This window comes from Mesocricetus auratus, unplaced genomic scaffold (genome assembly GCF_017639785.1).
Source record: "Mesocricetus auratus isolate SY011 unplaced genomic scaffold, BCM_Maur_2.0 Super-Scaffold_100004, whole genome shotgun sequence".
Taxonomy (NCBI): Eukaryota; Metazoa; Chordata; class Mammalia; order Rodentia; family Cricetidae; genus Mesocricetus; species Mesocricetus auratus.
The window spans coordinates 55,712,854-55,738,498 of record NW_024429189.1 but is presented as its reverse complement, the minus strand read 5'-3'; the positions used below and the strand labels follow the sequence as shown (position 1 = coordinate 55,738,498).

The 25,645-nt window shown below is 35.3% G+C and overlaps 2 protein-coding genes across 2 annotated transcripts; both read right to left on the bottom strand.

Moving 5' to 3' along the window:
- Positions 1-11,027: 11,027 nt before the first annotated feature.
- On the bottom strand, positions 11,028-11,966 carry LOC101838278 (olfactory receptor 10AG1-like). Its single transcript, XM_013120351.2, has one exon. The coding sequence runs from the start codon at positions 11,925-11,927 to the stop codon at positions 11,028-11,030; it is 900 nt and encodes a 299-aa protein (XP_012975805.1). The 5' UTR covers positions 11,928-11,966.
- A 5,640-nt stretch (positions 11,967-17,606) lies between these two features.
- LOC101822709 (olfactory receptor 10AG1-like) lies at positions 17,607-18,563 on the bottom strand. Its single transcript, XM_005065016.3, has one exon. It carries the CDS (start codon positions 18,549-18,551, stop codon positions 17,607-17,609), a length of 945 nt encoding a protein of 314 aa, XP_005065073.2. The 5' UTR covers positions 18,552-18,563.
- Between the last annotated feature and the right edge of the window lie 7,082 nt (positions 18,564-25,645).

Genomic DNA, 25,645 nt, shown 5'->3' with positions numbered 1-25,645 from the left:
GGATATATGCCTAAGAGTGGAGTTGCTGGGTCTTGTGGTAGGTTTATTCCCATTTTTCTGAGGAATCTCCATACTGATTTCCAAAGTGGCTGAACCAGTTGGCACTCCCACCAGCAATGGAGGAGTGTCCCCCTTTCACCACATCCTCTCCAGCATAAATTGTCATTGGTGTTTTTGATTTTAGCCATTCTGACAGGAGTGAGATGGTATCTCAGAGTTGTTTTGATTTGCATTTCCCAGATGGCTAAGGATGTTGAGCACTTTCTCAAGTGCCTCTCAGCCATTTTAGACTCCTCTTTTGAAAACTCTCTTTTAGTTCTGCAGCCCACTTTTTAATTGGTCCTTTGATGTTTTGGAGACTTGCTTCTTGAGTTCTTTGTAAATTTTGGAGATCAACCCTCTATCAGATGTGGGATTAGTGAATATTTTTTCCCATTCTGTGGGCTGCCTTTTTGTCTTGCTGACTGTGTCCTTTGCCTTACAGAAGCTTCTCAGTTTCAGTAGGTCCCATTTATTAATTGTTGATCTCACTGTTGTGCTACTGGTGTTATGTTCAGGAAGCTGTCTCCTGTACCAATTCATTCAAGGGTACCACACACTTTCTCTTCTAAGAGGTTCAGTGTGGCTGGATTTATGTTGAGGTCTTTGATCCATTTGGACTTAAGTTTTGTGCATGGCAATAAACATGGATCAATCCGCATTCTTCTACATGCCAGTCTCCAGTTATGCCAGCATCATTTGTTGAAGATGCTTTCTTTATTCCATTGTATATTTTTAGCTTCTTTGTCAAAGATCAGATGTTCGTAGGTGTGTGGGTTAATACCCGGGTTTTCAATTCAATTCCATTGGTGTACCTGTCCCTTTTTGTGCTAATACCAAGCGGTTTTCAGGACTATAGCTCTATAATAGAGCTTGAGGTCAGGGATGGTGATGCCCCCGGACATTGCCTTGTTGAACAGGGTTGTTTTGGCTATCCTGTGTCTTTTGTTTTTCCATACAAAATTGATTATTGTTCTTTCAAGGTCTGTGAAGAATTGTGCTGGGATTTAAGGGGATTGCATTGAATCTGTAGATTGCTTTTGGCAGGATTGCCATTTTTACAACATAAATCCTACCTATGCAAGAGCATGGGAGATCTTTCCATTTTCAGAGGGCTTCTTTAATTTCTTTCTTTAAAGATTCAAAGTTCTTACTATGCAGGTCTTTCACCTGTTTGGTTAGCATTACCCCAAGGTATTTTATGTTGTTTGTGGCAATTGTAAAGGGTGATGTTTCTCTGACTTCTTTTTCAGCCCTTTTATCATCTGTATATAGTAGGGCTACTGATTTTCTTGAGTTGATCTTGTAGCCTGCCACTTTGCTGAAGGTGTTAATCAGCTGTAAGAGTTCCCTGGAAGAGTTCTTTGGGTCATTGATGTAAATTATCATATCGTCTGCAAACAGTGAAAGTTTGACCTCTTCCTTCCCAATTTTTATGCCCTTGATCCCCCTTTGTTGTCGTATGGCAATAGCTAGAATTTCAAGTACCATGTTGAAAAGGTATGGAGAGAGTGGACAGCCTTGTTTTGTTCCTGATTTCAGAGGAATTGCGTTGAGTTTCTGTCCATTTAGTTTGATGTTGGCTGTTGGTTTACTGTATATAGCTTTTATTATGTTTAAGTATGTCCTGTTATCCCAGATCTCTCCAAGGCCTTTATCATGAAGGAGTGTTGGATTTTGTCAAAGGCTTTTTCAGCATCTAGTGAGATGATCATATGATTTTTGCTTTATAGCTTGTTTATATGGTGGATTGCATTGATGGGTTTTCATATGGTGAACCATCCCTGCATCACTGGGATGAAACCTACTTGATCGTGGTGAATTATTGTTTTGATGTGTTCTTGGATCTGATTTGCCAGTATTTTATTGAGTATTTTTGCATCAATGTTCATGAGGGATATTGGTCTGAAGTTCTCTTTCTTAGTTGTATCTTTATGTGGCTTGTGGATCAAGGTTATTGAAGCCTCACAGAAAGAGTTTGGCAAAGACCCTTCTGCTTCTATTGTGTGGAACACTTTAAGAAGAATTCTTATAAGCTGTTCTTTGAATTTCTGGTAGAATTCTTCACTCAGGCCATCTGGACCTGGACTTTTTTTGGTTAGGAGAATTCTGATGACTGCTTCTATTTCCATAAGTCTATTTAAATTGCGTATCTGTTCTTGATTTAGTTTTGGCAAGTGATAGCTATCCAGGAAGTCATCCATTTCCTTTAAATTTTCAAATTTTGTGGAGTAAAGGTTTTCAAAGTATGACCTAATGATTCTCTGGATTTCCTCAGAGTCTGTTGTTATGTCCCCCTTTTCATTTCTGATTTTGTTAATTTGTGTGTTCATACTCTGCTGTTTGGTAAGTTTGGACAAAGGTTTGTCTATCTTGTTGATTTTCTCAAAGAACCAACTCTTCGCTGCATTGATTCTTTGTATTGTTTTCCTGGTTTCTACTTTATTGATTTCAGCCCTCAATTTGATTATTTCCTGGCATCTTCTCCTCCTGGGGGAGTTTGTTTCTTTGTGTTCTAGAGCTTTCAGCTGTGATGTTAATTCTCTGGTATAACTGTTCTTTGGTTTCTTCATGTGAGCACTTAGTGCTATGAACTTCCCATGTAGCACTGCTTTCAAAGTGTCCCATAGGTTTGGGTATGTTGTGTCATCATTCTCAATGCATTCGAGGAAGTCTTTAATTTCTTTTTTTATTTCCTCTTTGACCCAGGGATGGTGCAGTTGAACATTATTCAATTTCCATGAATTTGTAGGTTTTCTGCAATTTGTGTTGTTGTTGAATTCTAATTTTAAAACATGGTGGTCTGATAAGATGCATGGAGTTATTCCAATTTTTTTGTAGCTGCTGAGGTTTGATATGTTGCCAAGTATATGGTAGATTTTTGAGAACGTTCCATGTGGTGGTGAGAAGAAGATATATTCTTTTTTATGTGGATGAAATGTTCTATAGATACCAGTTAATCCCAGTTTGGTCATTACTTCTATTAGACACTTTGCGTCTTTGTTGAGTTTCTGTCTGGTATTCCTGTCTAGTGGTTAGAGTGGTGTGTTGAAATCTCCCACTATAACTGTGTGGGGCTTTAGATGAGATTTAAGTTCTAATAATGTTTCTTTAACGAATGTGGATGCCTTTGTATTTGGGGCATAGATGTTCAGGATAGACACTTCATCTTGGTGGGTTTCACCTGTGATGAGTATGTAATGACCTCCTTCATCTCTTTTGATTGATTTCATTTTAAAGTCCAGTTTGTTAGATATTAGGATTGCTACCCCTGCTTGTTTCTTGGGTCCATTTGATTGAAAATTTTTTTCCCAACCTTTAACTCTCAGGTAATGTCTGTCTTTGAGGGTGAGGTTTGTTTCTTGTATGCAGCAGAAGGAAGGGTTCTGTCTTCGATTCCATTCTGCTAGCCTGTGTCTTTTTATGGGTGAGTTAAGGCCATTAATATTGAGGGATATTAATGACCATTGATTGCTCATCCTTCTCAGATTTGCAATGGTTGTTGTTGGTGGAATTATGTGTGGAATATCACTCCTTTGTTCTTTTGGCTGTGGGTAGAGAGGGATTCTCTAATGCCTATGTTTTTCTGGTTGTAGTTAGCTTCCTTGGTTTGGAGTTTTCCTTCCAAAATTTTCTGTAGGGCTTGGTTAGTGGACACATATTGCTTGAATCTAGTTTTGTCATGGAATATCTTGTTTTCTCCGTCTATAGTGATTGAGAGCTTTGCCAGGTATAGTAGTCTGGCCTGGCATCCATGGTCTCTTAGTGTAGGTAGAATATCTATCCAGGACCTTCTGGCTTTCAGAGTTTCCATGGAGAAATCAGGTGTAATTCTGATAGGTCTGCCTTTATATGTTACTTGACCTTTTTCCTTAGCTGCTCTTAATATTCTTTCTTTATTCTGTATGTTTGGGGTCTTGATTATTATGTGGCAAGGGGATGTTTTTTTTTGTGGTCCACTCTATTTGGTGTTCTGCAGGCTTCTTGTACCTTCATTGCCATGTCTTTCTTAAGGTTGGGAAATTTTTCTTCTATGATTTTGTTGAATATGCCTTCTGCCCCTTTGAGGTGGATTTCTTCTCCTTATTCTATACCTATTATTCTTAGGTTTGGCCTTTTCATGGTGTCTCATATTTCCTGGATGTTTTGTGTTAAGGATTTGTTGGATTTAAGGTTTTCTTTGGTTGATAAATCCATTTCTCCTAGTGTATCTTCAACACTTAAGATTCTCTCTTCCATCTCTTCTATTCTGTTGGTAATGCTTGTATCAGTAGTGCCTGACTGTTTGTCTAGCTTTTCTATTTTCTGCCTTTCTTCAGATTGTGTTTTTTTTAATGTCTCTATTTCAGTTTTCAACCCTTGCAGTGTTTGCATTGCTTCTTGCAATTTTCTGTTTATCTTTTCATCCATTTGTTGCCTTTTATGAATTGTTTGGTTTGTTCTTTCTTCCATTTCTTGCATTTTGTGGTTTGCTTTTTGTTCCATTTCTCGCATTTTGTGCTTTGTTTCTTCTTCCATTTCCTGCCTTTTTTGGTTTGTTTCTTCTTCCATTTTTTAATTTTTTGCTGTGTTTTTTTGTCCATTTCTTGCATTTTTTGCTTCGTTTCTTCTTCCATTTCCTGCCTATTTTGGTTTGTTTTTTCTTCCAATTCTTGCATTTTTTGGTTTGTTTTTTCTTCCATTTCTTGCATTTTTTCGTTTGTTTTTTCTTCCATTTCTTTGAGGTATTTTCCTATATCCTCTGTTAGGGCCTCTATCATTTTCATGAAAGTGCTTTTAAGGTCGTTCTCTTCTGCTTTGTTCGCATTGGAATGTTGGGGTCTTGCTGGTGTGTAGTCTCTAGAATCTGGCGGTGTCATATTTGTTTTTCTGTTGCTGAATGTGTTTTTGTATTGTCTCTTTCCCATCTCTTCTTCTAGTGGGTGCAGAAAGAGCCACTTACTGGTCTGGGGACCAGAGTTCCCTTTTGGTGGGTGCTAGCAAGTCCAATAATCTGGTGGTTCTTCTATTCCTTGTCCAAAACCTGGTCCCATGGGTGGGGAAGAAGAACAGGAATCTGGGGTGCTTAGCCTCCTTCCTGGTCCCCTGGACACTATGGTGGGTCCTGTTATACCTGATCCAGAACAGCTACTCCCCTGGTCTCCCTGGCTCCTCTGGGTTCCTGGTCTCGTTGGCGGGAGACAAGACCTGGAGTCTGGGGTGCTTGGCTCCCGCCGGGATTGAGAGCTCTGTGTAGTTAGTTCCCAGGCGGTCTGCAGCTACTGGAACACAGGCCAGGAAGCTGGCCTGTATACCTGATGCTGCGAGAGGAACAGCTGCTTCCCTGGACTCTCAGCCTCCTCTGGTTTCCTGGTCTCCTTGGTGGGAGAGAAGATCTGGAGTCTGGGGTTCTTGGCTCCTGCTGGGATTGGGAGCTCTGTGCAATTCCCAGGCAATCTGCAGGCACTGGAACACAGGCCGGGAAGCCGGCCTGTTTACCTGATGCTGCCTGAGAAACAGCTGCTTCCCTGGACTCCCAGCCTCCTCTGGTTTCCTGGTCTCATTGGTGGAAGAGAAGACCTGTAGTCTGGGGTGCTTGGCTCCTGTCAGGATTGGGAGCTCTGTGCAGTTCCCAGGCGATCTGCAGGCACTGAAACACAGGCCCAGAAGCCGGCCTGTTTACCTGATGCTGCTGGAGGAACAGCTGCTTCCCTCCATTACTAAAATTTATATCACATACAAAGCCCCACACACTTATAGTTGGAGACTTCAACACCCCGCTTTCACAACTAGACAAGAAAACCAATAGAAAATCAACAAAGAAGCAAAGGATCTAATAGAATTTATGACCAAATTGGGAATAAAAGTCATCTATAGAACATTCCATCCACATAAAAAATAAAATACCTTCTTCTCACCACCACATGGAACGTTCTCAAAAATCTACCACATACTTGGCAACATATCAAACCTCAGCATCTACAAAAAATTGGATTACCTACATGTATCTTATCAGACCACCATAGGTTAAAATTAGAATTGCAGAAAGCCTACAAACTCATGGAAATTGAATAATGCACAACTGCACCATTCCTGGGTCAAAGAAAAAATAAAAAAAGAAATTAAAGACTTCCTAGAATTCAATGAGAATGAAGACACAACACACCAAAACCTATGGGACACTTTGAAAGCAGTGCTACGGTAGAAGTTCATGTCACTAAGTGCCCACATGAAGAAACTGGAGAATAGTTATACTAGAGAATTAATAGCACAGCTGAATGCTCTAGAACACAAAGAAGCAAACTCCCCCAGGAGGAATAGATGCCAGGAAATAATCAAACTGAGGGCTGAAATCAATAAAGTAGAAACTTGGAAAACAATACAAAGAATCAATGCAATGAAAGTTGGTTCTTTGAGAAAATCTACAAGATAGACAAACCTCTGTCCAAACTTACCAAACAGCAGAATGTGACCATGCAAATGAACAAAATCAGAAATGAAAAGGGGAACATAACAATGGACTCTGAGAAAATTCAGAGAATTATCAGGTCATACTTTGAAAACCTATACTCCCCAAAATTCGAAAATTAAAGGAAATGGATGATTTCCTGGCTAGCTATCACTTGCCAAATTAAATCAAGAACAGATCATCAATTTAAATAAATTTAACCCCTATGGAAATAGAAGCAATCATCAAAAGTCTTCCAATGAAAAAAATCCCAGGTCCAGATGGCCTCAGTGCAGAATTCTACCACAAATTCAAAGAACAGCTTATACCAATTCTTCTCAAAGTATTCCATTCAATAGAAACAGAAGGGTCTTTGCCAAACTCTTTCTAAGAGCCTTCAATAACCTTGATCCCCAAGGCACATGAAGACACAATTAAGAAAGAGAACTTCAGACCAATATCCCTCATGAACATTGATGCAAAAATACTCAATAAATACTGACAAGTTGGATCCAAAAACGTATCAAAACAATCATTCACCACGATCAAGTAGGTTTCATCCCAGGGATGCAGGCATGCTTCAACATGCGAAAATCCATCAATGTAATCCACCATATAAACAAGCTGAAAAACAAAAAATCACATGATCATCTCACTAGATGCTGAAAAAGCCTTTGACAAAATCCAACACCCCTTCATGATAAAGGTCTTGGAAAGATCTGTGATAACAGGAACATAACTAAACATAATAAAAGCTATTTACAGCAAACCAACAGCCAACATCAAACTAAATGGAGAGAAACTCAATACAATTCCTCTAAAATCAGGAACAAGACTAGGCTGTCTACTCTCTCCATACCTTTTCAATATTGTATTTGAATTTCTAGCCAGGGCCATACGACAACAAATGGAGATCAAGGAGATACCAACTGGAAAGGAAGAGTTCAAACTTTCACTATTTGCAGATGATATGATTGTTTATATAAATGACACAAAGAACTCTACCAGGCAACTCTTACAGCTGACTAACACCTTCACAAAGTGGAAGGCTGCAAGATGATCTCAAAAAATCAGTAGCCCTATTATATACAGATGATAAAAGGGCTGAGAAAGAAATCAGGGAAACATCACCCTTTACAATTGCCACAAACAACCTAAAATACCTTGGGGTGATGCTGACCAAACAAGTGAAAGACCTGTATCTCAAGAACTTTGAGTCTTTAAAGAAAAAACTAAAGAAGCCCTCAGAAAATAGAAAGATCTCGCATGTTCTTGGATAGGTAGGATCAATGTAGTAAAAATGGCATTCCTGCCAAAAGCAATCTACAGGTTCAATGCAATCCCCATTAAAATACCAGCACAATTCTTCACAGATGTTGAAAGAACAATAATCAATTTTGTATGGAAAAACAAAAGACCCAGGATAGTCAAAACAACCTTACTTAACAAAGCAACATGTGGGGGAAACACAATCCCCGATGTCAAACTATATTATAGAACTGTAGTCCTGAAAATAGTTTGGTATAGTTACAAAAGTAGATAGGTAGACCAAGGCAATCTAATTGAGCACCCTGATATTAACCCATACATGTATGTTCATCTGATCTTCAACAAAGAAGCTAAGATTTGTTTTCAAGGTAATTCTAAATCTATCAAGACAGCAAGACAAAAATTTTCGCAAACCCTTTTTTACTCTTTCTTTTCTTTCTTTGCTTCTTCTTTTTTGTTATGGGCATGTAGCTATCTTGAGTATATTACTCTTGACAAGATATTAAAATCTTAATGACATCCTTAAAGATCATTTTTAGTACAAGATAGCCTATGTGAAGGTTTCATAGATAAGGTATGTGCATTTCTATGTGTCCCTTATTTTTCCTGTTGTACTTTCTCTAGTCAACTCATGCCTCACTATTATGATCTTTTTTAAATTGGATGCATTAATAACATAGACATTCATTGGTAATTCCTATCATATTATCTTGTGATATGATGGCTATGTCATTTATGATTCAAATTTCCCTATGTTAACTCATTTTATATTATTTTTTAAAATACATTTTGCAGAAAAAATGTTTATTTGAAACAATGACTTTATTGTCTAAGTTTATTAACTAGATTTCAAAGATAATAATAAAATATATGAGAGGAACAATTATAAGTAATTAATTTTTATATTACTACATAGTTTTAGAGGCTTTTGTTTCATGATTACTTCAAGATTTGTGCTTTAATATGGTAAAAAACAGAGCACAAGGATGGTGGATATAGCGTTGGTGCTGGAGTTAACAATATTTATCTGATTGAATATATATTTAGGAAGCTCTGCTCCCTACCTATTGAAGTATTTCCTAAAGTTGTCATAGATAACACTTTTAAGACACTGCTTTTGGAGGTTATTTAAGATTAAACTTTAATCAAATAATGAAAGATTAATTATTCAAAAATAACTAAGTAGTTTTCCTTGTGCAAGAAATGCATATATATTTTAGAATCTTTTGTGTTACTAGTTTTCTGTTTACTAGATTCTCTCTTTTGATTTTTGTCATTCTTTTTATTGAGAGAGAGAGAGAGAGAGAGAGCACATGCTAGATGAGTAAGGAGCTGGGAAAGATATTTAGGGGGTGAGAAGAAAGAAGGTGATCAAATATATTTCATGAACATTTTAAATAAAAAATTAAAAATTAAAAAGAAGAAAATAAGTTTATATAGTAGACTGTCCTTGTCTTTTATAATAATCATATATAAAAAATTTTAAATATTTAAGCATAAAATAAAATAGAACCTGTCCAATGCTTACAATATTTTTTCTAACTTGAGCCATTATGTCAGAATTTTGCTGACAAAATGTTCATCATTTTTTCTTTCTGGTTAATTATGTGTGTTTTCAAGTAACATGCATATGAAATAAAAGGTAACATGCTGTCAGGACTTCACAGTTAACATAAATTATCATAAAGGTACCATCTACTCAGCTCTTTATATGAACACGAAACTTCTGTTACACAAACTCAGGCAATAAAACTCTACTCATAAAATTGTTATCCTTTAACAAATTTCAGAAAGTAATCCATGAACAGAAAACCTTCTGTCATGGTCATTATGCTTAGCATCATATTTTGAATTCATAATATCTTTTTCTTACTCATCATGGCAAATTATTGAAACATATAAACAATAAGTAACCAGGGATACTTATGAACTTTCAGGAATAACAAAGATGAAAGAATACATATAATCAGTCTCACTAATAGTCAGAATGCAAATGACTAGAAGAAGAAGAAGAAAAAAACACAATTTGCAGTGCAGTAAGTTTTAATCACTCATAAATGAAAAGGAGGAGCAAATATTAAGGTAATTGAAAACTTTCTCTCAGTGAATAAGTGACTTGAGAATCTAGTGGTGCATGGATGGGAATTCATGATTCTACTACTTCCTGTTCATTTTCTTTGACAAGTCAGCTCAAAGATTTAGTAATGCTAGTAACCTCAGGAGTGATGAAAACTCTGAGGATTATTTAAAATGAAAAATGCAACTGCATAGATTAAGATGATCCTGAAAGTTCTGAAAAACTTCAAACAGCTGCTCTGACATTCAACAACTTTGACATTTTAATAATTATTTTTGAAATTATAATATAATTACACAAAATTTCTTCTTCTCATTCCTCTCCATGTATCCTCGTTATTTTATTCCTCAAATTCAGGGTGTCTTTTACTTTAAGTGTTCAAATACATATATATATATACATATGCATATATGTATTTATGTATATGTGTGTATATACACATTTAATACATGTATGCCATGTGTTCAATATATGTATATTGTAATTTGGAAATATTGGATGGATAAGTGTACTTTTGTAGCATAATTAGAAAAGATAAAAAATATTCTAAGGAAAACAATATTGTCAAAATTAGTGAAAGATGGCAAAACGTAAACAATGATAAAGGATTTAAGCAGGGTAGAAATGCCTTGCTATTTAGTGTAGTGTCATGAGTCATTACTAAGAAGATAGGATGTGAGTCAACTTCTCTTTCAATATTAGAATATATGAAATCTACATCAATTCATGGGCAAATAAATTATTATATTACAATATCTATTGATACTGAAAATTGTATAGGTATTGCTTGAACTCTAATTAATGCAGACTAACATACATTCCCTCATGTAAATGACGAAGTATTCCATCATAAGTTATTGTCAATAATTACTGTTCTATATGATACAGAACCAAAGATGCATATTTGCAAATATGTAAATGGATATATAGTAAGCAATTTCCCATTAAATTAATCCACGAGAAATAGCACTCTGTGTTTTATTTCTATCTGTGCAAAATTAAGGCAATGACATTAAAGTCTTTTATTGAGAAAATAACCTCCCTAGGCATAGATCATTGAAGAGAGATGATTCACATAAAGTACATACAAATGGTGTAAAATTTCACAATATTTAAGTACAAAATGGTGAGTACGTTTTAAAAGCAAGAATAAACAGAATTAAGATGGTTTTCACAAAACTTACCACAAAGAACATTAAAAGTAAATGGCTAACACTATGATTTAAGAAATAACCTTTTCAGAGCAGCAATCACCTCCTTGTTTCTAAGGCTGTATATCAGAGGATTGAACATGGGAGTCACAATTGTGTAGAACAGAGAGAGCAGTTTGTCAGTTCCTGGAGAATGCATGGACTTTGGCCTCAAGTAGGTAATTGTAGCTGACCCATAAAACAAAACCACCACCAGCAAATGAGAAGAACATGTGGAGAATGCTTTTGCTCGCCCTTTGGCTGTTGGCAACCGGAGGATGGTGACAATGATTTTGCTATAGGATGTAAGCACTAGCATAAATGGCAGTGCTGCCACCACCATAACAACCACATAGACAGACAGTTCATGCACTGAAGTGTCTCCACAGGCCAGCTTGAGAATGGGTGGTATGTCACAGAAGAAGTGGTCTATTTGGTTAGAATTGCAGAAATGCAGAGAGAATATCTGACATGTTTGTCCTATCTGTACTGGGATGCCACCGAGCCAGGAAAACACTGACAGCTGAGTGCACTTTGTTGGGCTCATGATCAGGATGTAGTGCAGAGGGTTGCAAATGGCAACATAGCGGTCATAGGACATTACAGCCAGCAGAAGACATTCAGTAGTTCCAAAAATAAGGAAGAAACACAACTGGGTGGCACAGGACATCATTGAAATGCTTGTGTTCTGCATCTCAATGTTAAACAGAATCCTTGGGACAGTAACTGATACATAACAGATTTCCAGAGAGGAAAAATTTGCCAGAAAAAAATACATGGGTTTCTGTAATGCAGTGTCCACACTGGTTACTACAATTATGAGGAAATTTCCCATCAGGACAATTATGTAAGCAATAGAGAACATTGTAAATAGAAATCCTTGGAGGTTGGGAAGGTCAGAAAATCCTAACAACACAAATTGCATCACTGTGGAAACATTGTCTATGTCCTTGATTTCTTCATGTTTCACCTATGGAAAATGTTAAATCACAAAATAGACATCACTTCTGATCTTAGTCTATTTAGTTTTGTGTATACTTTTCTGATAGCACACATTTTTGTTTTCTTATTTTATTAATGAAATTTAAATTCCACTGTTCCAAAACTATAATTAAATATGTTTTCATAATTAATAAATGATAATATAGATGTTGGTCTTTTAGCTTTCTAAGATACACTTTATTATTTTTATATTTTAAAGACAGATTATTTAAATTGTGTAATTAACTTGTACATACAATATCTGAAATATCCTACGATTTTGATACATTTTCTAGGCTTGAGTTCTGTGGAAAAATATAATTTCAATACAAAATAAAACAAAGCTATTAAATATTTTAAAATATTTATTTGAAATTTGTTTTCATTGCAATGTAAGTTATATAAAGTCAACAGACATAAATTTTGTTTAAACTTTAAATTGGTTAGTTTTATCTGTATTGCTTCAATCTTTTACCTCTTCACCAATCCTGCTATCGGCTGACTCATTGTTGTTTCTTTCAGTGTTGTCACTATGTGTGTGTGTGTGTGTGTGTGTCTATGCTGTTATTGTTGTTCCTTGTTTTCTCATGTCCAAATACTGATTAAAAATTAATAGTTGCTATACTTTATATGTAAAAAATAACATACTGTTTACTAGAATAATTTATTAACATACTGTATAAAATACTAACACGTTAAAGAGCTTACTTAACAAGAATAACCCTCCATAACAAGCTAGTGTTCAATGCTGAAGTTCTCACACACACCAATTTCACATTAGGCACATCTTACATAAGTATCTGTGTTCATGGTCAGATAATGGTGGGAGTAAGAATATGGGTGAATTGATTTCTTCTTTTCAATCATTTAATTATTTTTTGTTATAAGCTATCTTACCATCACACTATGTTGTGATTAATAGGAAAATGAAACTAAGTAACTCATTATAAGGAAAGACCTCATCACTATTTACTAACAGTAGAAGTCTGGGCAATGATGAAGGAACAAACTTAAAACACATAATAAATATAAACTTAATTTTTTCTATAATCTTCTAGAAAAAATTTAATTACTTAAAATATTTTGAGTATTCTGTTATTACATCATAATTTAGGTTAGAGAATGATGATATAAATTGAAATGAAACTGCAGTGTGCTCTCACAACAGTGACAGAACAGAATGCCTGAGGGTAGGGTACTGGGAGACTTGGGGAGATGGAGGTAGATTGAGAATGGGCAAGAAGCTTTGGTTGGTTTAGAAAAAGACAAAATTCTATATTGCTACTGGAAAGTAGAGGCTGAAGAATTTTATATTTATTGTTGGTTAAAAACATGTGACAAAACTGTTTTTAATATAGTCACAATATAGAAAATATGCATCTTTGTTTGACAATTTAAACTGTTTATGTCAGAGTAATATATCAATGTGGTATATCAGAATTTTATTCCCCCAGAACTCATATGGTTAGCTATTATACAAAAAAGAAGAAAGAACAAAATGCAAGTAAATGCCCTTAAAGGCAATATGGTAACTGAGTTGCTAGATCTCTACAATTTAAGTAAGTAGAAACATTACTAAGGAATGGTGTGAAGTTCACATTATGTTTTCTCTACACTGCTGTTAAGCAATGTAACTACTGTATTCTCAGAGATGTGTTCCAGTTTAAGGATAAAATTAATGCAGAAAAACAAATGGAAAATGAAGGAAGCCTTTTAATTTCAGCATTATCAAACTTATTTAAAGGCTATACAAAATTGTGCTTTTTAGAGACCTTATTTATAGATTTGACATATGTAAATTCTTTGACTATCTTCTAAACAGATTATCCCCTGTTAATAAGAATTGAGAGTTAAAAGATGATATTGGCGAACATGTGATAACATTTACTATATAAGCTTGATTTGAAATAGAGTACTTTCCATTTCTTTCATGTGATTACTTAAAAATATCTAGTAATGTATAAAGTCTACCACAGTCAATGTTAAAAATTCAAGCAATTAGGGTGTATCTAATTCCCTGTAATTTCTGGTGCTTGCATACTTGTACAAGTAAACTTGTATTTGAAAAAATAATTTCTCACTTACCAATGTGGTTTTGTTCTCAGTAAAATACTTACCATTATTGTTTGCCCAAAAATGAGAAAGGAAAAGAGTGTTTTCAGCTCATTAAGTTTATTTAAATAAATGTTAACTGCCTTCTCAATGTCTTAGATTATAAACTGATTATATTCCTTAAGTAATAAGATTTACTACCCTGGGGAAGAACTCTTTTCCCATGCAGCATTATAACTGAGATACTAATTCTGCCTGTCACTCAAAGAGATGAACACAGTAACCACAATAATATACAGACAGGTTATCTTAAGAGTTTCATAATGCATATAATGTATTTTGATCAAATACACTCTGCAGTTCCTTTTCCCTAATTTCGTCCCTTCCCTACCACTATTTCTAGCTCTCAACAGCCTAATCCACTTCTTCTTCATAAGACAAGCTATCACTGCATCTGTATTTATGGGTGTAGTGATATCTGTCTGATTACAGACAACCATTTAGGTACCACATCCCTGGATAAAATGCATCCCTCATTCCCCAACAGTCATCCCTTGCCAATAGTGTAGCAGATAGGGTTGGAGCTTTATGAAACATTCCATGTTCCATTCTGACAGTTAAGTTTACTTGAACTTTTCCAAGTCCTGTGCATGTAGTCCCAGCTGCTGTGTGTTAATGTTCCTACCACCCTGTTATGGCCAAAAAGACTGATTTTCTTCAGATGTCAACTTGCTCTAGGTCTTACAAACTTTCTGCACAAAAGTCCCTTAGCCTAGAGAGGAGTAGGTGTGATATAGGTATCTCATTTAGTGCTGATTATTCTACATTCTCTTATTTTATACGTGTTGCCATCTTTGGAAGTGTTTAGTAATTAGCATCCAATACAAACAGAAGTTCCTGTGATGATGGGAGAGGAATGCATTAACCTAATTGATTTTGAGCCTCTACCATTTTGTAATCATCAAATAATGTGACCTTTAATAACACCAACATGGTATGACTTTATATGATTTATTACTTAAGTATTCCTTAAAATGGTAATAAATATGCAATGCTTTAATATAAGATGAATTTTATTTTTCTGTCATTGAAAAGAGAGGTATCAGAGATTTAGGATTGTTCAGGCAGTATGTGATCTTCATCCCAACTCTTCCTTCTTTATGTCTTATGGTCCAGTCAGCCCACTTTATTCCCCACATTATAAAAGTGGTTAAGAGTGATGAGTGATAATAGATGTGCCAATTATGCCTTTTATATGTAAAAATGACAAGTAGCATGCAGAATATCCATACACAATTCCTCCAGTAAATTTAGTCACAAAACCATAGCAAGCATAAAGAGTCTTTTGAAGATCAATTTCTTGCTCACTGCCCTCCAGAGGATCACAGAAGACAATTTCTGCCTTTACCATCCTTCAGTTTTTCAAATCTAAAATTCCAGAAAGTGATTGAACCACATGGTTATTCAGTGATCATATCAAGTTAATCAGAGTGGTGCTTTCTCACTTAGTAATAATTAAAATTACAAAATACACATGTATACCTGTATATGTAAACATAACCATATTGAAAATAGTTCAAGAACACAATGGAAGACAATGCTTAATCCAGTCTAAGGAATATTGTGTATAAGTAAAATATTAATTTGTATATACAGAGACAAATATGCTAGAGAGGCATTCCATAGAAACATTTAAAGATATCAATATGTAAATGTCATATGTACTCTCCAATTTTGAGTTCTGTCATTTGTGATTTATATTACTTAGTTGTATTCATTAAAATATATCTTTAACACTGTACTAATTTGGGATATACAGATTTTGATGTTTAATGGTAGTATCCATGTTTTATAAAATATTTCTGACACTTGTATACCTCTTTGAATAGAGTCTCTATTAAACTACTTTGCATGTTTATTTCTTATGGATTTTCTTCTGTAACTAAGAGTTAAGGGGAAACATTATTATGTGAAAATTCCTCTTGAGAGATAATTAATTTTCAAATGTTTCTCAGTTTGTAAAAAAATTTATTTTCAGAATCACCTATCTAAGTTTTGCTGAAATACAGTTAAATAATTTCCTTTTATTGATTATAACTAACATAAGTTTACAATTTTTTAATCTATTTCTCCTTATCTAGAGATTAAGCTTTAATATTTAAGTGTGTTATCATTTTACTGGGCAGTAGCATATGTTTGTGGTCTTATGAATATGTTTTTCTATTTTTGTTACAATCTATTAAAATTATTCATTTATTACAAAACAGAAATACAAAACAAGCACTACATAAAAACATTAAAATGAGTTTATTTTCTTTATTATTTTTAGTTTAACAGCCCTTTCAACCTGTTTTATACAATATGAAATTACTGTGATCATATTACTTCCGTTTTTCACTGTTACCCCTCAGGCCACTGCTGTTTTTATGTCATTCTTTAACAATTAAATTTAATTTCGCTGTCTGTCTGCACATGCACTGAAGGCCATTTGTTGAACAGGGTTAATTTACCAATGGCAGCACCACTTCAGAAACAGACACAACCTCTACCAAAACAAGTTGTATATTTGTAAATCTGGGATGAATGAAAATATATGATTATATTAAAGAATGTTCAATTTCCCCATGCAGAACAGTTTCATGTCTGAGTAATTTTAGTACCCCTTAATTAGAGTAAAAACAATAAATGCATACATATGCAGATATAACCTAACTGTTTGAACTTCAACAAATTCTGAAATAACTCAAGTACTTGTAGTCACATTTAAAATTAGGAAATTCATTTTTGTAAACATGAAGAGCCACAGAGTAGATCCTTGGATTTTAGATAAAAAAGGAAAAAAGCAGTAGCAGCAACAACAACAGCAGAGCTTCATAGTAAAGGTACCTAGTGTATTAGTAATACAGGAGAAAAAAACATGTGCTAAATATTGTGTATGTTTGTAGTGCTGCATTATACGATAAAGTGATCTAATACTAATTAGGTAAAAGGCTGTGGGTCTCAGCTTTCCCTTTGGTATTATTATGGAATGTCCCCACACTGGAGCAGAATCACCCAAATAAATGACCTCCAATGGGAACTAAGGCTGTAAAATTTGCAGATTTGTTCAGAATTTTTTAATAGAGTCCAAGAATACTTGCTGGTAAACCACTTGTCACTTACTTACTTACTAAATAAGAATTCATTATTCTATTTCTATCAGTAGTTCTTGTTCTATATTCTGCATAATCATAGAAGATTGTCAGAAAAATAGATATGACAGAATAATTAAATTTTAAAGTTAAAATATGTACACCAAATTTTCAATTCTACCCATATACTTAGAAGAAAATGTGAAATATTGAAAGTTTGTTTTTAAAAATCAGTATTCTTTTATTCTGAGATGGTTTACTGAGGGGCTTTTGCCTAAGGAACATCTAAGTAGAATAAACTACAGAAGAAAATTTAAGTTTGAAAATGGTTCATTATCTCATGGAAGTGTTTGCATTCTTAATATGAGAATGAAGCATTTCAAGATGTGTAAATTATTAGCAATGCAAGGAAATAAAACACTAGTATGCTAACACATGGCCTACTTCTGGAGAATTAACTTTCTCAACGCTGCAATCACTTCCTTGTTCCTAAGGCTGTATATCAGAGCATTGAACATGGGAGTCACAATTGTGTAGAACAGAGAGAGCAGTTTGTCAGTTCCTGGAGAATGCATGGACTTTGGCCTCAAGTAGGTAATGGTACCAGACCCATAAAACAAAACAACCACCAGCAAATGAGAAGAACATGTGGAGAACGCTTTTGCTCGCCCTTTGGCTGTTGGCAACCTCAGAATGGTGACAATGATTTTACTGTAGGATGTAAGCACTAGCATAAATGGCAGTGCTGCCACCACCATAACAACGACATAGACAGACAGTTCGTGCACTAAAGTGTCCCCACATGCCAGCTTGAGAATGGGTGGTATGTCACAGAAGAAGTGGTCTATTTGATTAGAATTACAGAAATGCATAGAGAATATCCAACAGGTTTGCCCAATCTGGATTGGAATGCCAATGAACCACGAGGCTGTGGCCAGCTGAGTGCATTTTCTGGGATTCATGACCAGAGGATAGTGCAGAGGGTTGCAGATGGCCACATAGCGATCGTAGGACATCACAGCCAGGAGGAAACACTCATCAGTTCCCAACATAAGGAAGAAGCACATCTGCACAGCACAAGCCAGCACAGAGATGTTTCTATCCTGTGTCCAAATGTTGAACAGAATCCTTGGTACAGTAACTGATACATAACAAATTTCCAGAGAGGAAAAATTTGCGAGGAAAAAGTACATGGGTTTCTGCAGTGTAGGGTCAAACCTAGTTATTAGTATTATGAGACAGTTACCAATGAGGATAATCATGTAAATGATGGAGAACAATGCAAAGAGAATCCCTTGGACACTGGGAAGAGCCTTGAATCCCAGCAGGATAAATTGCATTACTGTGGAAATGTTGTTTTCTACTTCAAACTCCTCATGTTTCATCTGTGGAAATAATTTAGTCAGTCTGAATCACTTCTGCCTTTAGCTTTTCCATTTTCTGCACTCCAATAATAGCATTCATTCTTATTTCTCCATTTTCTATAAGAATTTGTTATTATTAATAACTGTCTTTGCAAAACATCGCATTTCATCCTTCTTAAGAAATTGCATTAAATTCACTCTAATAAGAAATTCTTTTATTCTTAGTGTTCATTTAAACACAATATAATTGGTAATCTGAAATATGCTCAGTAAAGGCTCATTGAGTTTATACTCACTACTCAAATATGTTTCCTGTGATCCTCAGCTTGTATTTATTTTATATTCAAGTATATCATTTTCAGTCTAAAATAATTCACTGATAAATACAATACCTATGCAACTAGGTTTCTTGACTCAGAAATTAATAGTAAGGAACAGAATACAATAGAATACTTATGTGACAATGTAAAATCTGCAAAATCAGCTTTCAAATTATGTTTAGATTTTACAGTGAGTAGTGATAATGACTGAGGTGTTATATGTGTTGAAAGGCTCAGCAGTAACTCTAAGGGTAAGGTACACATTTAAATTACATGTTTATTACTTTATAAAAAATTGTCTCCTGCTACTTGCATTTGTGACTGTCTTAAACCTTTCAGCAATTCATTAATTCCTGCTAATGTAAATCATGCATTCAGTGTTTTCCACTCTTATTTTTTGTTGAATAATCATCTTTTATGTTGGGATTATATATGTTTTCATTTCCTCATACCCAAACCTACATGGATATTAGAGTATTAAATAGTATTATCCAGATTTAATGTGTGGTAGAAACATTATTTGAAAAAATTGGATTAGTATTTTACTGGAAATTTGTCAATAAGTCTAAGTGCCTTCTTTATCAGTCTATTAAACAAGGTATAAGAGGTGGTTTCTGCTAGAATTCAGAACCTCTCATAGTCACTGACAGTTTTGAAATTTATGTCTGTGGATATTAAATGGGTAGGAGTCTGGAAGAATGATTTTATGTCCACTATCTCTTGCAGAAATAACATTTCTATCATTATTTTGGTAGGAACAATGTTGTTACATACTACCTCATAAAGGATATGAAAAGCAAATGGACTAATTCACTGTAAGAGAAAGTCACATAGGTAATCATTTGTTAAGAGCAGTAAGTCTATGAAGAGTTCTAGATTCAAGCATCAAACAGAAGTCAAATAACAATTCATTGTGTTATTGCATTTACAATACTGTAGACAAAATAATTCCTTAAGTATCCATAGTCTTCCATTGTCATGAAATTATACTAATGATAGTTTGATGCTAAAAATTGTAGAAAATCATGTAAACTGTTTCAGAGTAGAGAACATTGTAGAAGTTATCAGAAGTGGGGAGATCCAGGACTTGAGGGATAGTAGGTAAAGTTCATTAGCAGAAATTAAATTCTAGTTAGAAGAATAAGTTGTTTTTATGCTACCCTACATACAGGCAATTCTATTTTACTCTTTGTTATAGTTAACCCTATAGGAAATATATGATATATTCAACCTAACAATTAAACTTGATTCAAGAGAGAACTTTAACCGAATTCTAATGGTATAGTGTAACGTACATCAAATCACAGTATGGTACCCACAAACTTTGAGAATTGCAATGTATTGTCCAAGGCCATACCACCCTGAAGGTGCCCGATCTTGTCTGATCTTGGAAGCTAAGCAGGGTCAGGCCTGGTTAGTACTTGGATGGGAGAATTGCATTGTATTAAGTAAAAATGTATAAAAAACAAGACTAAGAGAAATGGATGTCTTCTCTCTCTCTCTCTCTCTCTCTCTCTAACTCTATATTTCACACACAGTATTATAACTGAATTAATAAGATAATCATGTTTGTGGGTTGTAACACAACTATGATACGATTTCCACTGTGATTTATTAAAAAACGCCAATGTATCCTACTCTATCCTATAGTATCTTAGTTTAATTTCATTCATGTATTCATTCAAATTTATTTCGGTTTCATGCATAATGCAGAAAGAGCAACTCAAACAAGGAAGTCCTTTGTTAGTAGGTGGATGAAACCCAAGTCAGCATCATACAATCTCTATCTTGTTATTAATTATGTAAATGTTATGCTTTGCTCAAATATTGTCTTCAGTTTATGATTAACTCAGTACTCTATTAATACATGTTAATGTTTATGTGATTATGAAAACAACAATAATGATCATGATGCTAATTTTAGTATCTGTACTCACTGTATATTAAAGTTGTTTGTCTTTTGACATCATTTGATCTCATAACAATTACATCAGGAAACTATGGAAATTTATGAATCCAGGGTTGTGGAATTTTAAAAGAAAATTGAAGAATTTATATTTAAAATATTGTATTGCTATAGATTATTTACTAACAATAAAAATACTTGCATTTATAATAATAAATTGTAATATAGAAAGTAGTCAATGCTAAATTATTGAAGCAAAATATATAAAGTACATACCTTTATTAGATTCTATAAAATGATAGAAAAAGTTAAAAATGTTAAGTCAGATTAGTCATTTAATTTTTTAAGAGTCTATATACATGCTCCAACATATTCTAGTGTCAGATTTTAGAGTGTTCTTTAAATATTAATGGATCTCTACCCTGGGGAACACTTTCCTATTGCCTTTTATAATTAGAATGAGCTAGTTTGTCTGACACTCATAGGATTTCATGCAACAACCAAAAAACTATATGTATGCTCCTTCTCCTTTTCCCCCTCCTCTTCCTCCTCCTTCTCTTCCTCCTTCTTCTCTGAACCTCCACTTCTTGTTTTGCAAATTCTGAACATCTCATGTTTTTTGGTGATTATTTTGAGATGAGCTTTCAAATTATTCGATCATTGTAATAGTTTATTTCCTATAAAGAAGCTAAATTTATAATTAGGTAAAATACAATGTTTTGACCCAAAACATTTATTTTTATTGTCAGCTGATCATGATACTAATTTTAGTATCTGAGCTCACTGTGTATTAAAGTTGTTTGTCTTTTGCCACGAATTGATCTCATAATATCTGACACTAGAATATGCAATCTACAGCTGCTTGGACATTTGAACAGTTATTGGTATTTCGTCACAAGTCTTTCTTTGCTTTATCCATGTCACTCAATCCAGTCAGTCTGCATCCTCCCTTAGATTAGAACGGAGAGGCAGGTTAGTGGACAGTGATGAATGTATCCATTACTTTTAGATTCTTCAAAACTGGAAAAGACATCTAGAGCTTCCATATGTAAATCCTCATGTGAAATTTAATCACAAGACAACAGCAAGCTTCAAGAGAAACCAGATGATGTTATTTCAGGTTTAACCTCTCTATGACCAGCAAAGCAGCCCAGGGCTTATAATAATATGAAACTCAAGTTGTGGCTATACTATGTATTCAGTCAAGAAGGAGCTCATGTTAGTGGTGTCTTCTGAAATTTCAGTAGCTACTAAGAGGCTGCATGCAAGCACCACACATCAAATGATTACCTTCCTGACATGTTATCAATATTATTTACAATGTAAAAATATGTGACCAAAATCAGAGAAAAAATTTCAACTTCAAAGATAAAGTTTGCAACACATTTTTGTAGACTTTGCAGGGAAATGAATGCCTGTTAAGGTAATTATCTTCCTGAGTGAGAACAAAAGAAATAGTCTTCTTCAGAGAAAAGTACACCATTTGGCTGTACAATACCATATGGTCAACCCTGAAAATGTGTGAGTGTGTATGTGTGTGTATGCAAGCAACAACATCTAACGAAATAAGGTGCCATAAAGTTGAAAAAAACAAGGGGGATATAAAAGAGTATTTGGAGGATGGAAAGGGAATGTTGTAATTATTTTTCAATGTCAAAAAAAGAAGGAATTAACTTCTTAATGTAATGGCATACTGAAATGGTTTTTATTAAACTATGTATTTAGCCAAATAAATATTTTATATTTTTATAGTTTTAAGTCAACTAAAAAGTCAATTAAATTTCAATTCTAAAGAGGCAAAATGATACCCACAGATAAACACTTAACTGAATTCCTGTCATCCAGTGTCAGAAAGGGAGAAATGATGGGAAAAAGAGTTAAGATTAGGATGGTTTAACTCCCAAAAACAGTTGACCTGAACAAGGGGGAAGCTCTTGGACCCCAGATTGATGGCTATGTGGAAAGCATGGGACTGACCCAGACTCCCTGAATGTGAGTGTCAGTGAGGATGCCTAGGTAGTCTATGGGGCCTTGGGTAGTGTTTATCCCTGGTGTACAAATAGACTTTGAGTGCCCCTCCCACAATAAGGGATGCTCTCTCAGCCTGGACTCTTGAAAGAGGGCCTAGACCCTACCCTGGATGACATCACAGACTCTGGAGATCCACCATGGAGGGCCTCACCCTCCCAGGGGATGAGAGTGAAGATTGGATGGGGGACTGGGGGGGGGCTGGTGGGGAGGGATAGGGAGGACAGGAGGGAGAGAGAGCTGGGATTGACATGTGAAACAAACTTATTTCTAACTTAAATTAAAAAAGGAAAAAGAAAACTGACTGAAAGAATTAAAAAAAAAGACAAAATGATGTGACTGAAAAGAAACATAAGTATGCAGTATGGGACAGATATGGAAGTAGTGTTTTATTTACTTCAGCTGTAAACTTGGAAATTAATAAACTTTGTATAAAGAAAAATTTGAGGAAGGCTGCTCCATTATATAGTTGATGTCCACTGAACTCACACTTACTTATAGTCTTGGAGAAGACTCCATATAAGTCATGTCTCAGCTGATATTTAATAATATGTAAGCCAAGACATTAAATTTACATCTGTAATTGTTATTTTCAGCCAATATCTACAGTTAAATACTATGTTAAGATTATATGCAATCATCATGCCAATCTAGATTCATAGTACTGTCAATTTAATTGTGATTAAGACTGTCCATGTGGGACTAGTGATGTCCCAGTGGTGAAGAACACCAGCTGCTTTTGTAGAGGATTCAGGTTCACTTCACACTACAAGACATATCATAATCACCTGTAACTCCAATTCCAAGGGGTCCAGTGCTTTCTTCTTATCATGAAATATGCTCATGTGTGTAAAACAATTTTCCCACAGATAATTTCATATCTACTAGATTGATAAAGTCCTAGTTGGGTAATGTATGAAAGCATTAGGTATTATTTATTTTCCTTTTTATTGTTAAAGTCAGATAACAAATAAGGATACACAGATTAACCACAAGCACTACCATGAATCATGAATCCTTCATAAGTGCCAATAGGAACTCTTACCCATTAGTCTATCACTTCCCATTTCTCTCTACTCCTCAGAAATGAACAATCATTACATAGATATTACTATTAATCTGCCTTTCCAAGATTAAATATTATTTAGATTTTATGCATAATATTTTCAAATACCCCAATGCATATATAAAGTTAGTTTGTATTTTATGAGTTATAAGCAAACAATATTATACATTTTTTCTTCAATTTATATCTGTGTTCTTGTATACAATGTTCCTTGTGCATTTTCCTCATGAAATAAAAAGTAACATACTGTCAGGATTTCACAACTAACATAGATTAGCATAAAGGCACCCATTTACTCTACACTTCACATGAGTATGAAACTTCTGTTACATAAAAGTCATGCAATAAAATCCTACTCATAAAATTATTATCCATTAACAAATTTCAGACTCCTGACAGAATGGCTAAAATCAAAAACACCAATGACAGTTTATGCTAGAGAGGATGTGGAGAGAGGGGAATACTCCTTCACTGCTGGTAGGAGTGCCAACTTGCAGAGCCACTTTGGAAATCAGCATGGAGATTCCTCAGGAAAATGGAAATTAGTCTACCACAAGACCCAGCAATTCCACTCTTAGGCATATATGCAAAAGATGCACATTCGTACAACAAGGACATCTGTTCCACTATGTCCATAGCAGCATTATTTGCAATAGCCAGAACCTGGAAACAACCTGGATGCCCCTCAACTGAAGAGTGGATTGAGAAAATATGGGACATTTACACAAAGGAGTACTACTCAGTGGAAAAAAAGACAATGGAATCTTTAAATTTGCAGGCAAATGGATGGCACTAGAAGAAACAATCCTGAGTGAGGTAATCCAATCACAAAAAGACAAGCATGGTATGTTCTCACTCATATATGGATTTTAGGCATGAAACAGGGGTATGCCAGCCTACAATCCCACTGTCAGAGAGTCTGGGAAACAGGGAGGACCCTAAAGGAGATATGTATGGTACCTCAGAGAGGGGAACATGACAGGATCTCCTCATGGGATTGTGAATATGGGGGGGAGAGAAGAGGTAGCTGGGAGAAAGAGAAAGGGAGAAGAAGAGGGGAGAATAGGTCATGGTGGGGCAGGAAGGTTGACTCGGGGTGGGGGGAGAATAGAGGAGAGCAGGATAAGAGATACTATAATATAGGGAGCCAATATAGGTTTGAGGTGAGATCTGGCCTTAGTGAGATTTCCAGAGATCTACAAGGATAATAGTGGAGAGGCTACCTTAAATGCCCTTCCCCGATAATGTGATTGATTACTGCCTTGTATGCCATCCTAGAGCCTTCATCCAGTGACTGTTGGAAGCAGAGACAGACATCCACAGCTAAACAATTAACTGAACTCCTGGAAACCAGTTGCAGAGGAGGAATGATGAGCAAAGGGGTCAAGACTGGGCAGGTGAAAGCCACAGAAACAGCTGACATGAACAAGGGGGAGCTCATGGACCCCGGACTAAAAGCTGAAAGGCCAGCATGGGACTGATCCAGATTCCCTGAACTTGAGTATCAGTGAGGACGCCTCAGGATTCTTTGGGGCCTTGGGCAATAAATCGGTATTTGTCCCTGACAATCAAATGGTTTTGGGAGCACATTCCACATGGAGGGATGCTCTCTCGGGCTGAAAACATGGGGGAGGGCCTAGGCCCTAACTCAGATGATATGACAGAACTTGGAGAACCTCCATGAAGAGCCTCAGCCTCCTTAGAGAGTGGAGTAGGGATTGGGTGGAGGATTGGAGAAGTTGGTGGGGGGCAGGGGAGGAAGAGAGGGAGAGAGACCTGGGATTGACATGAGAAC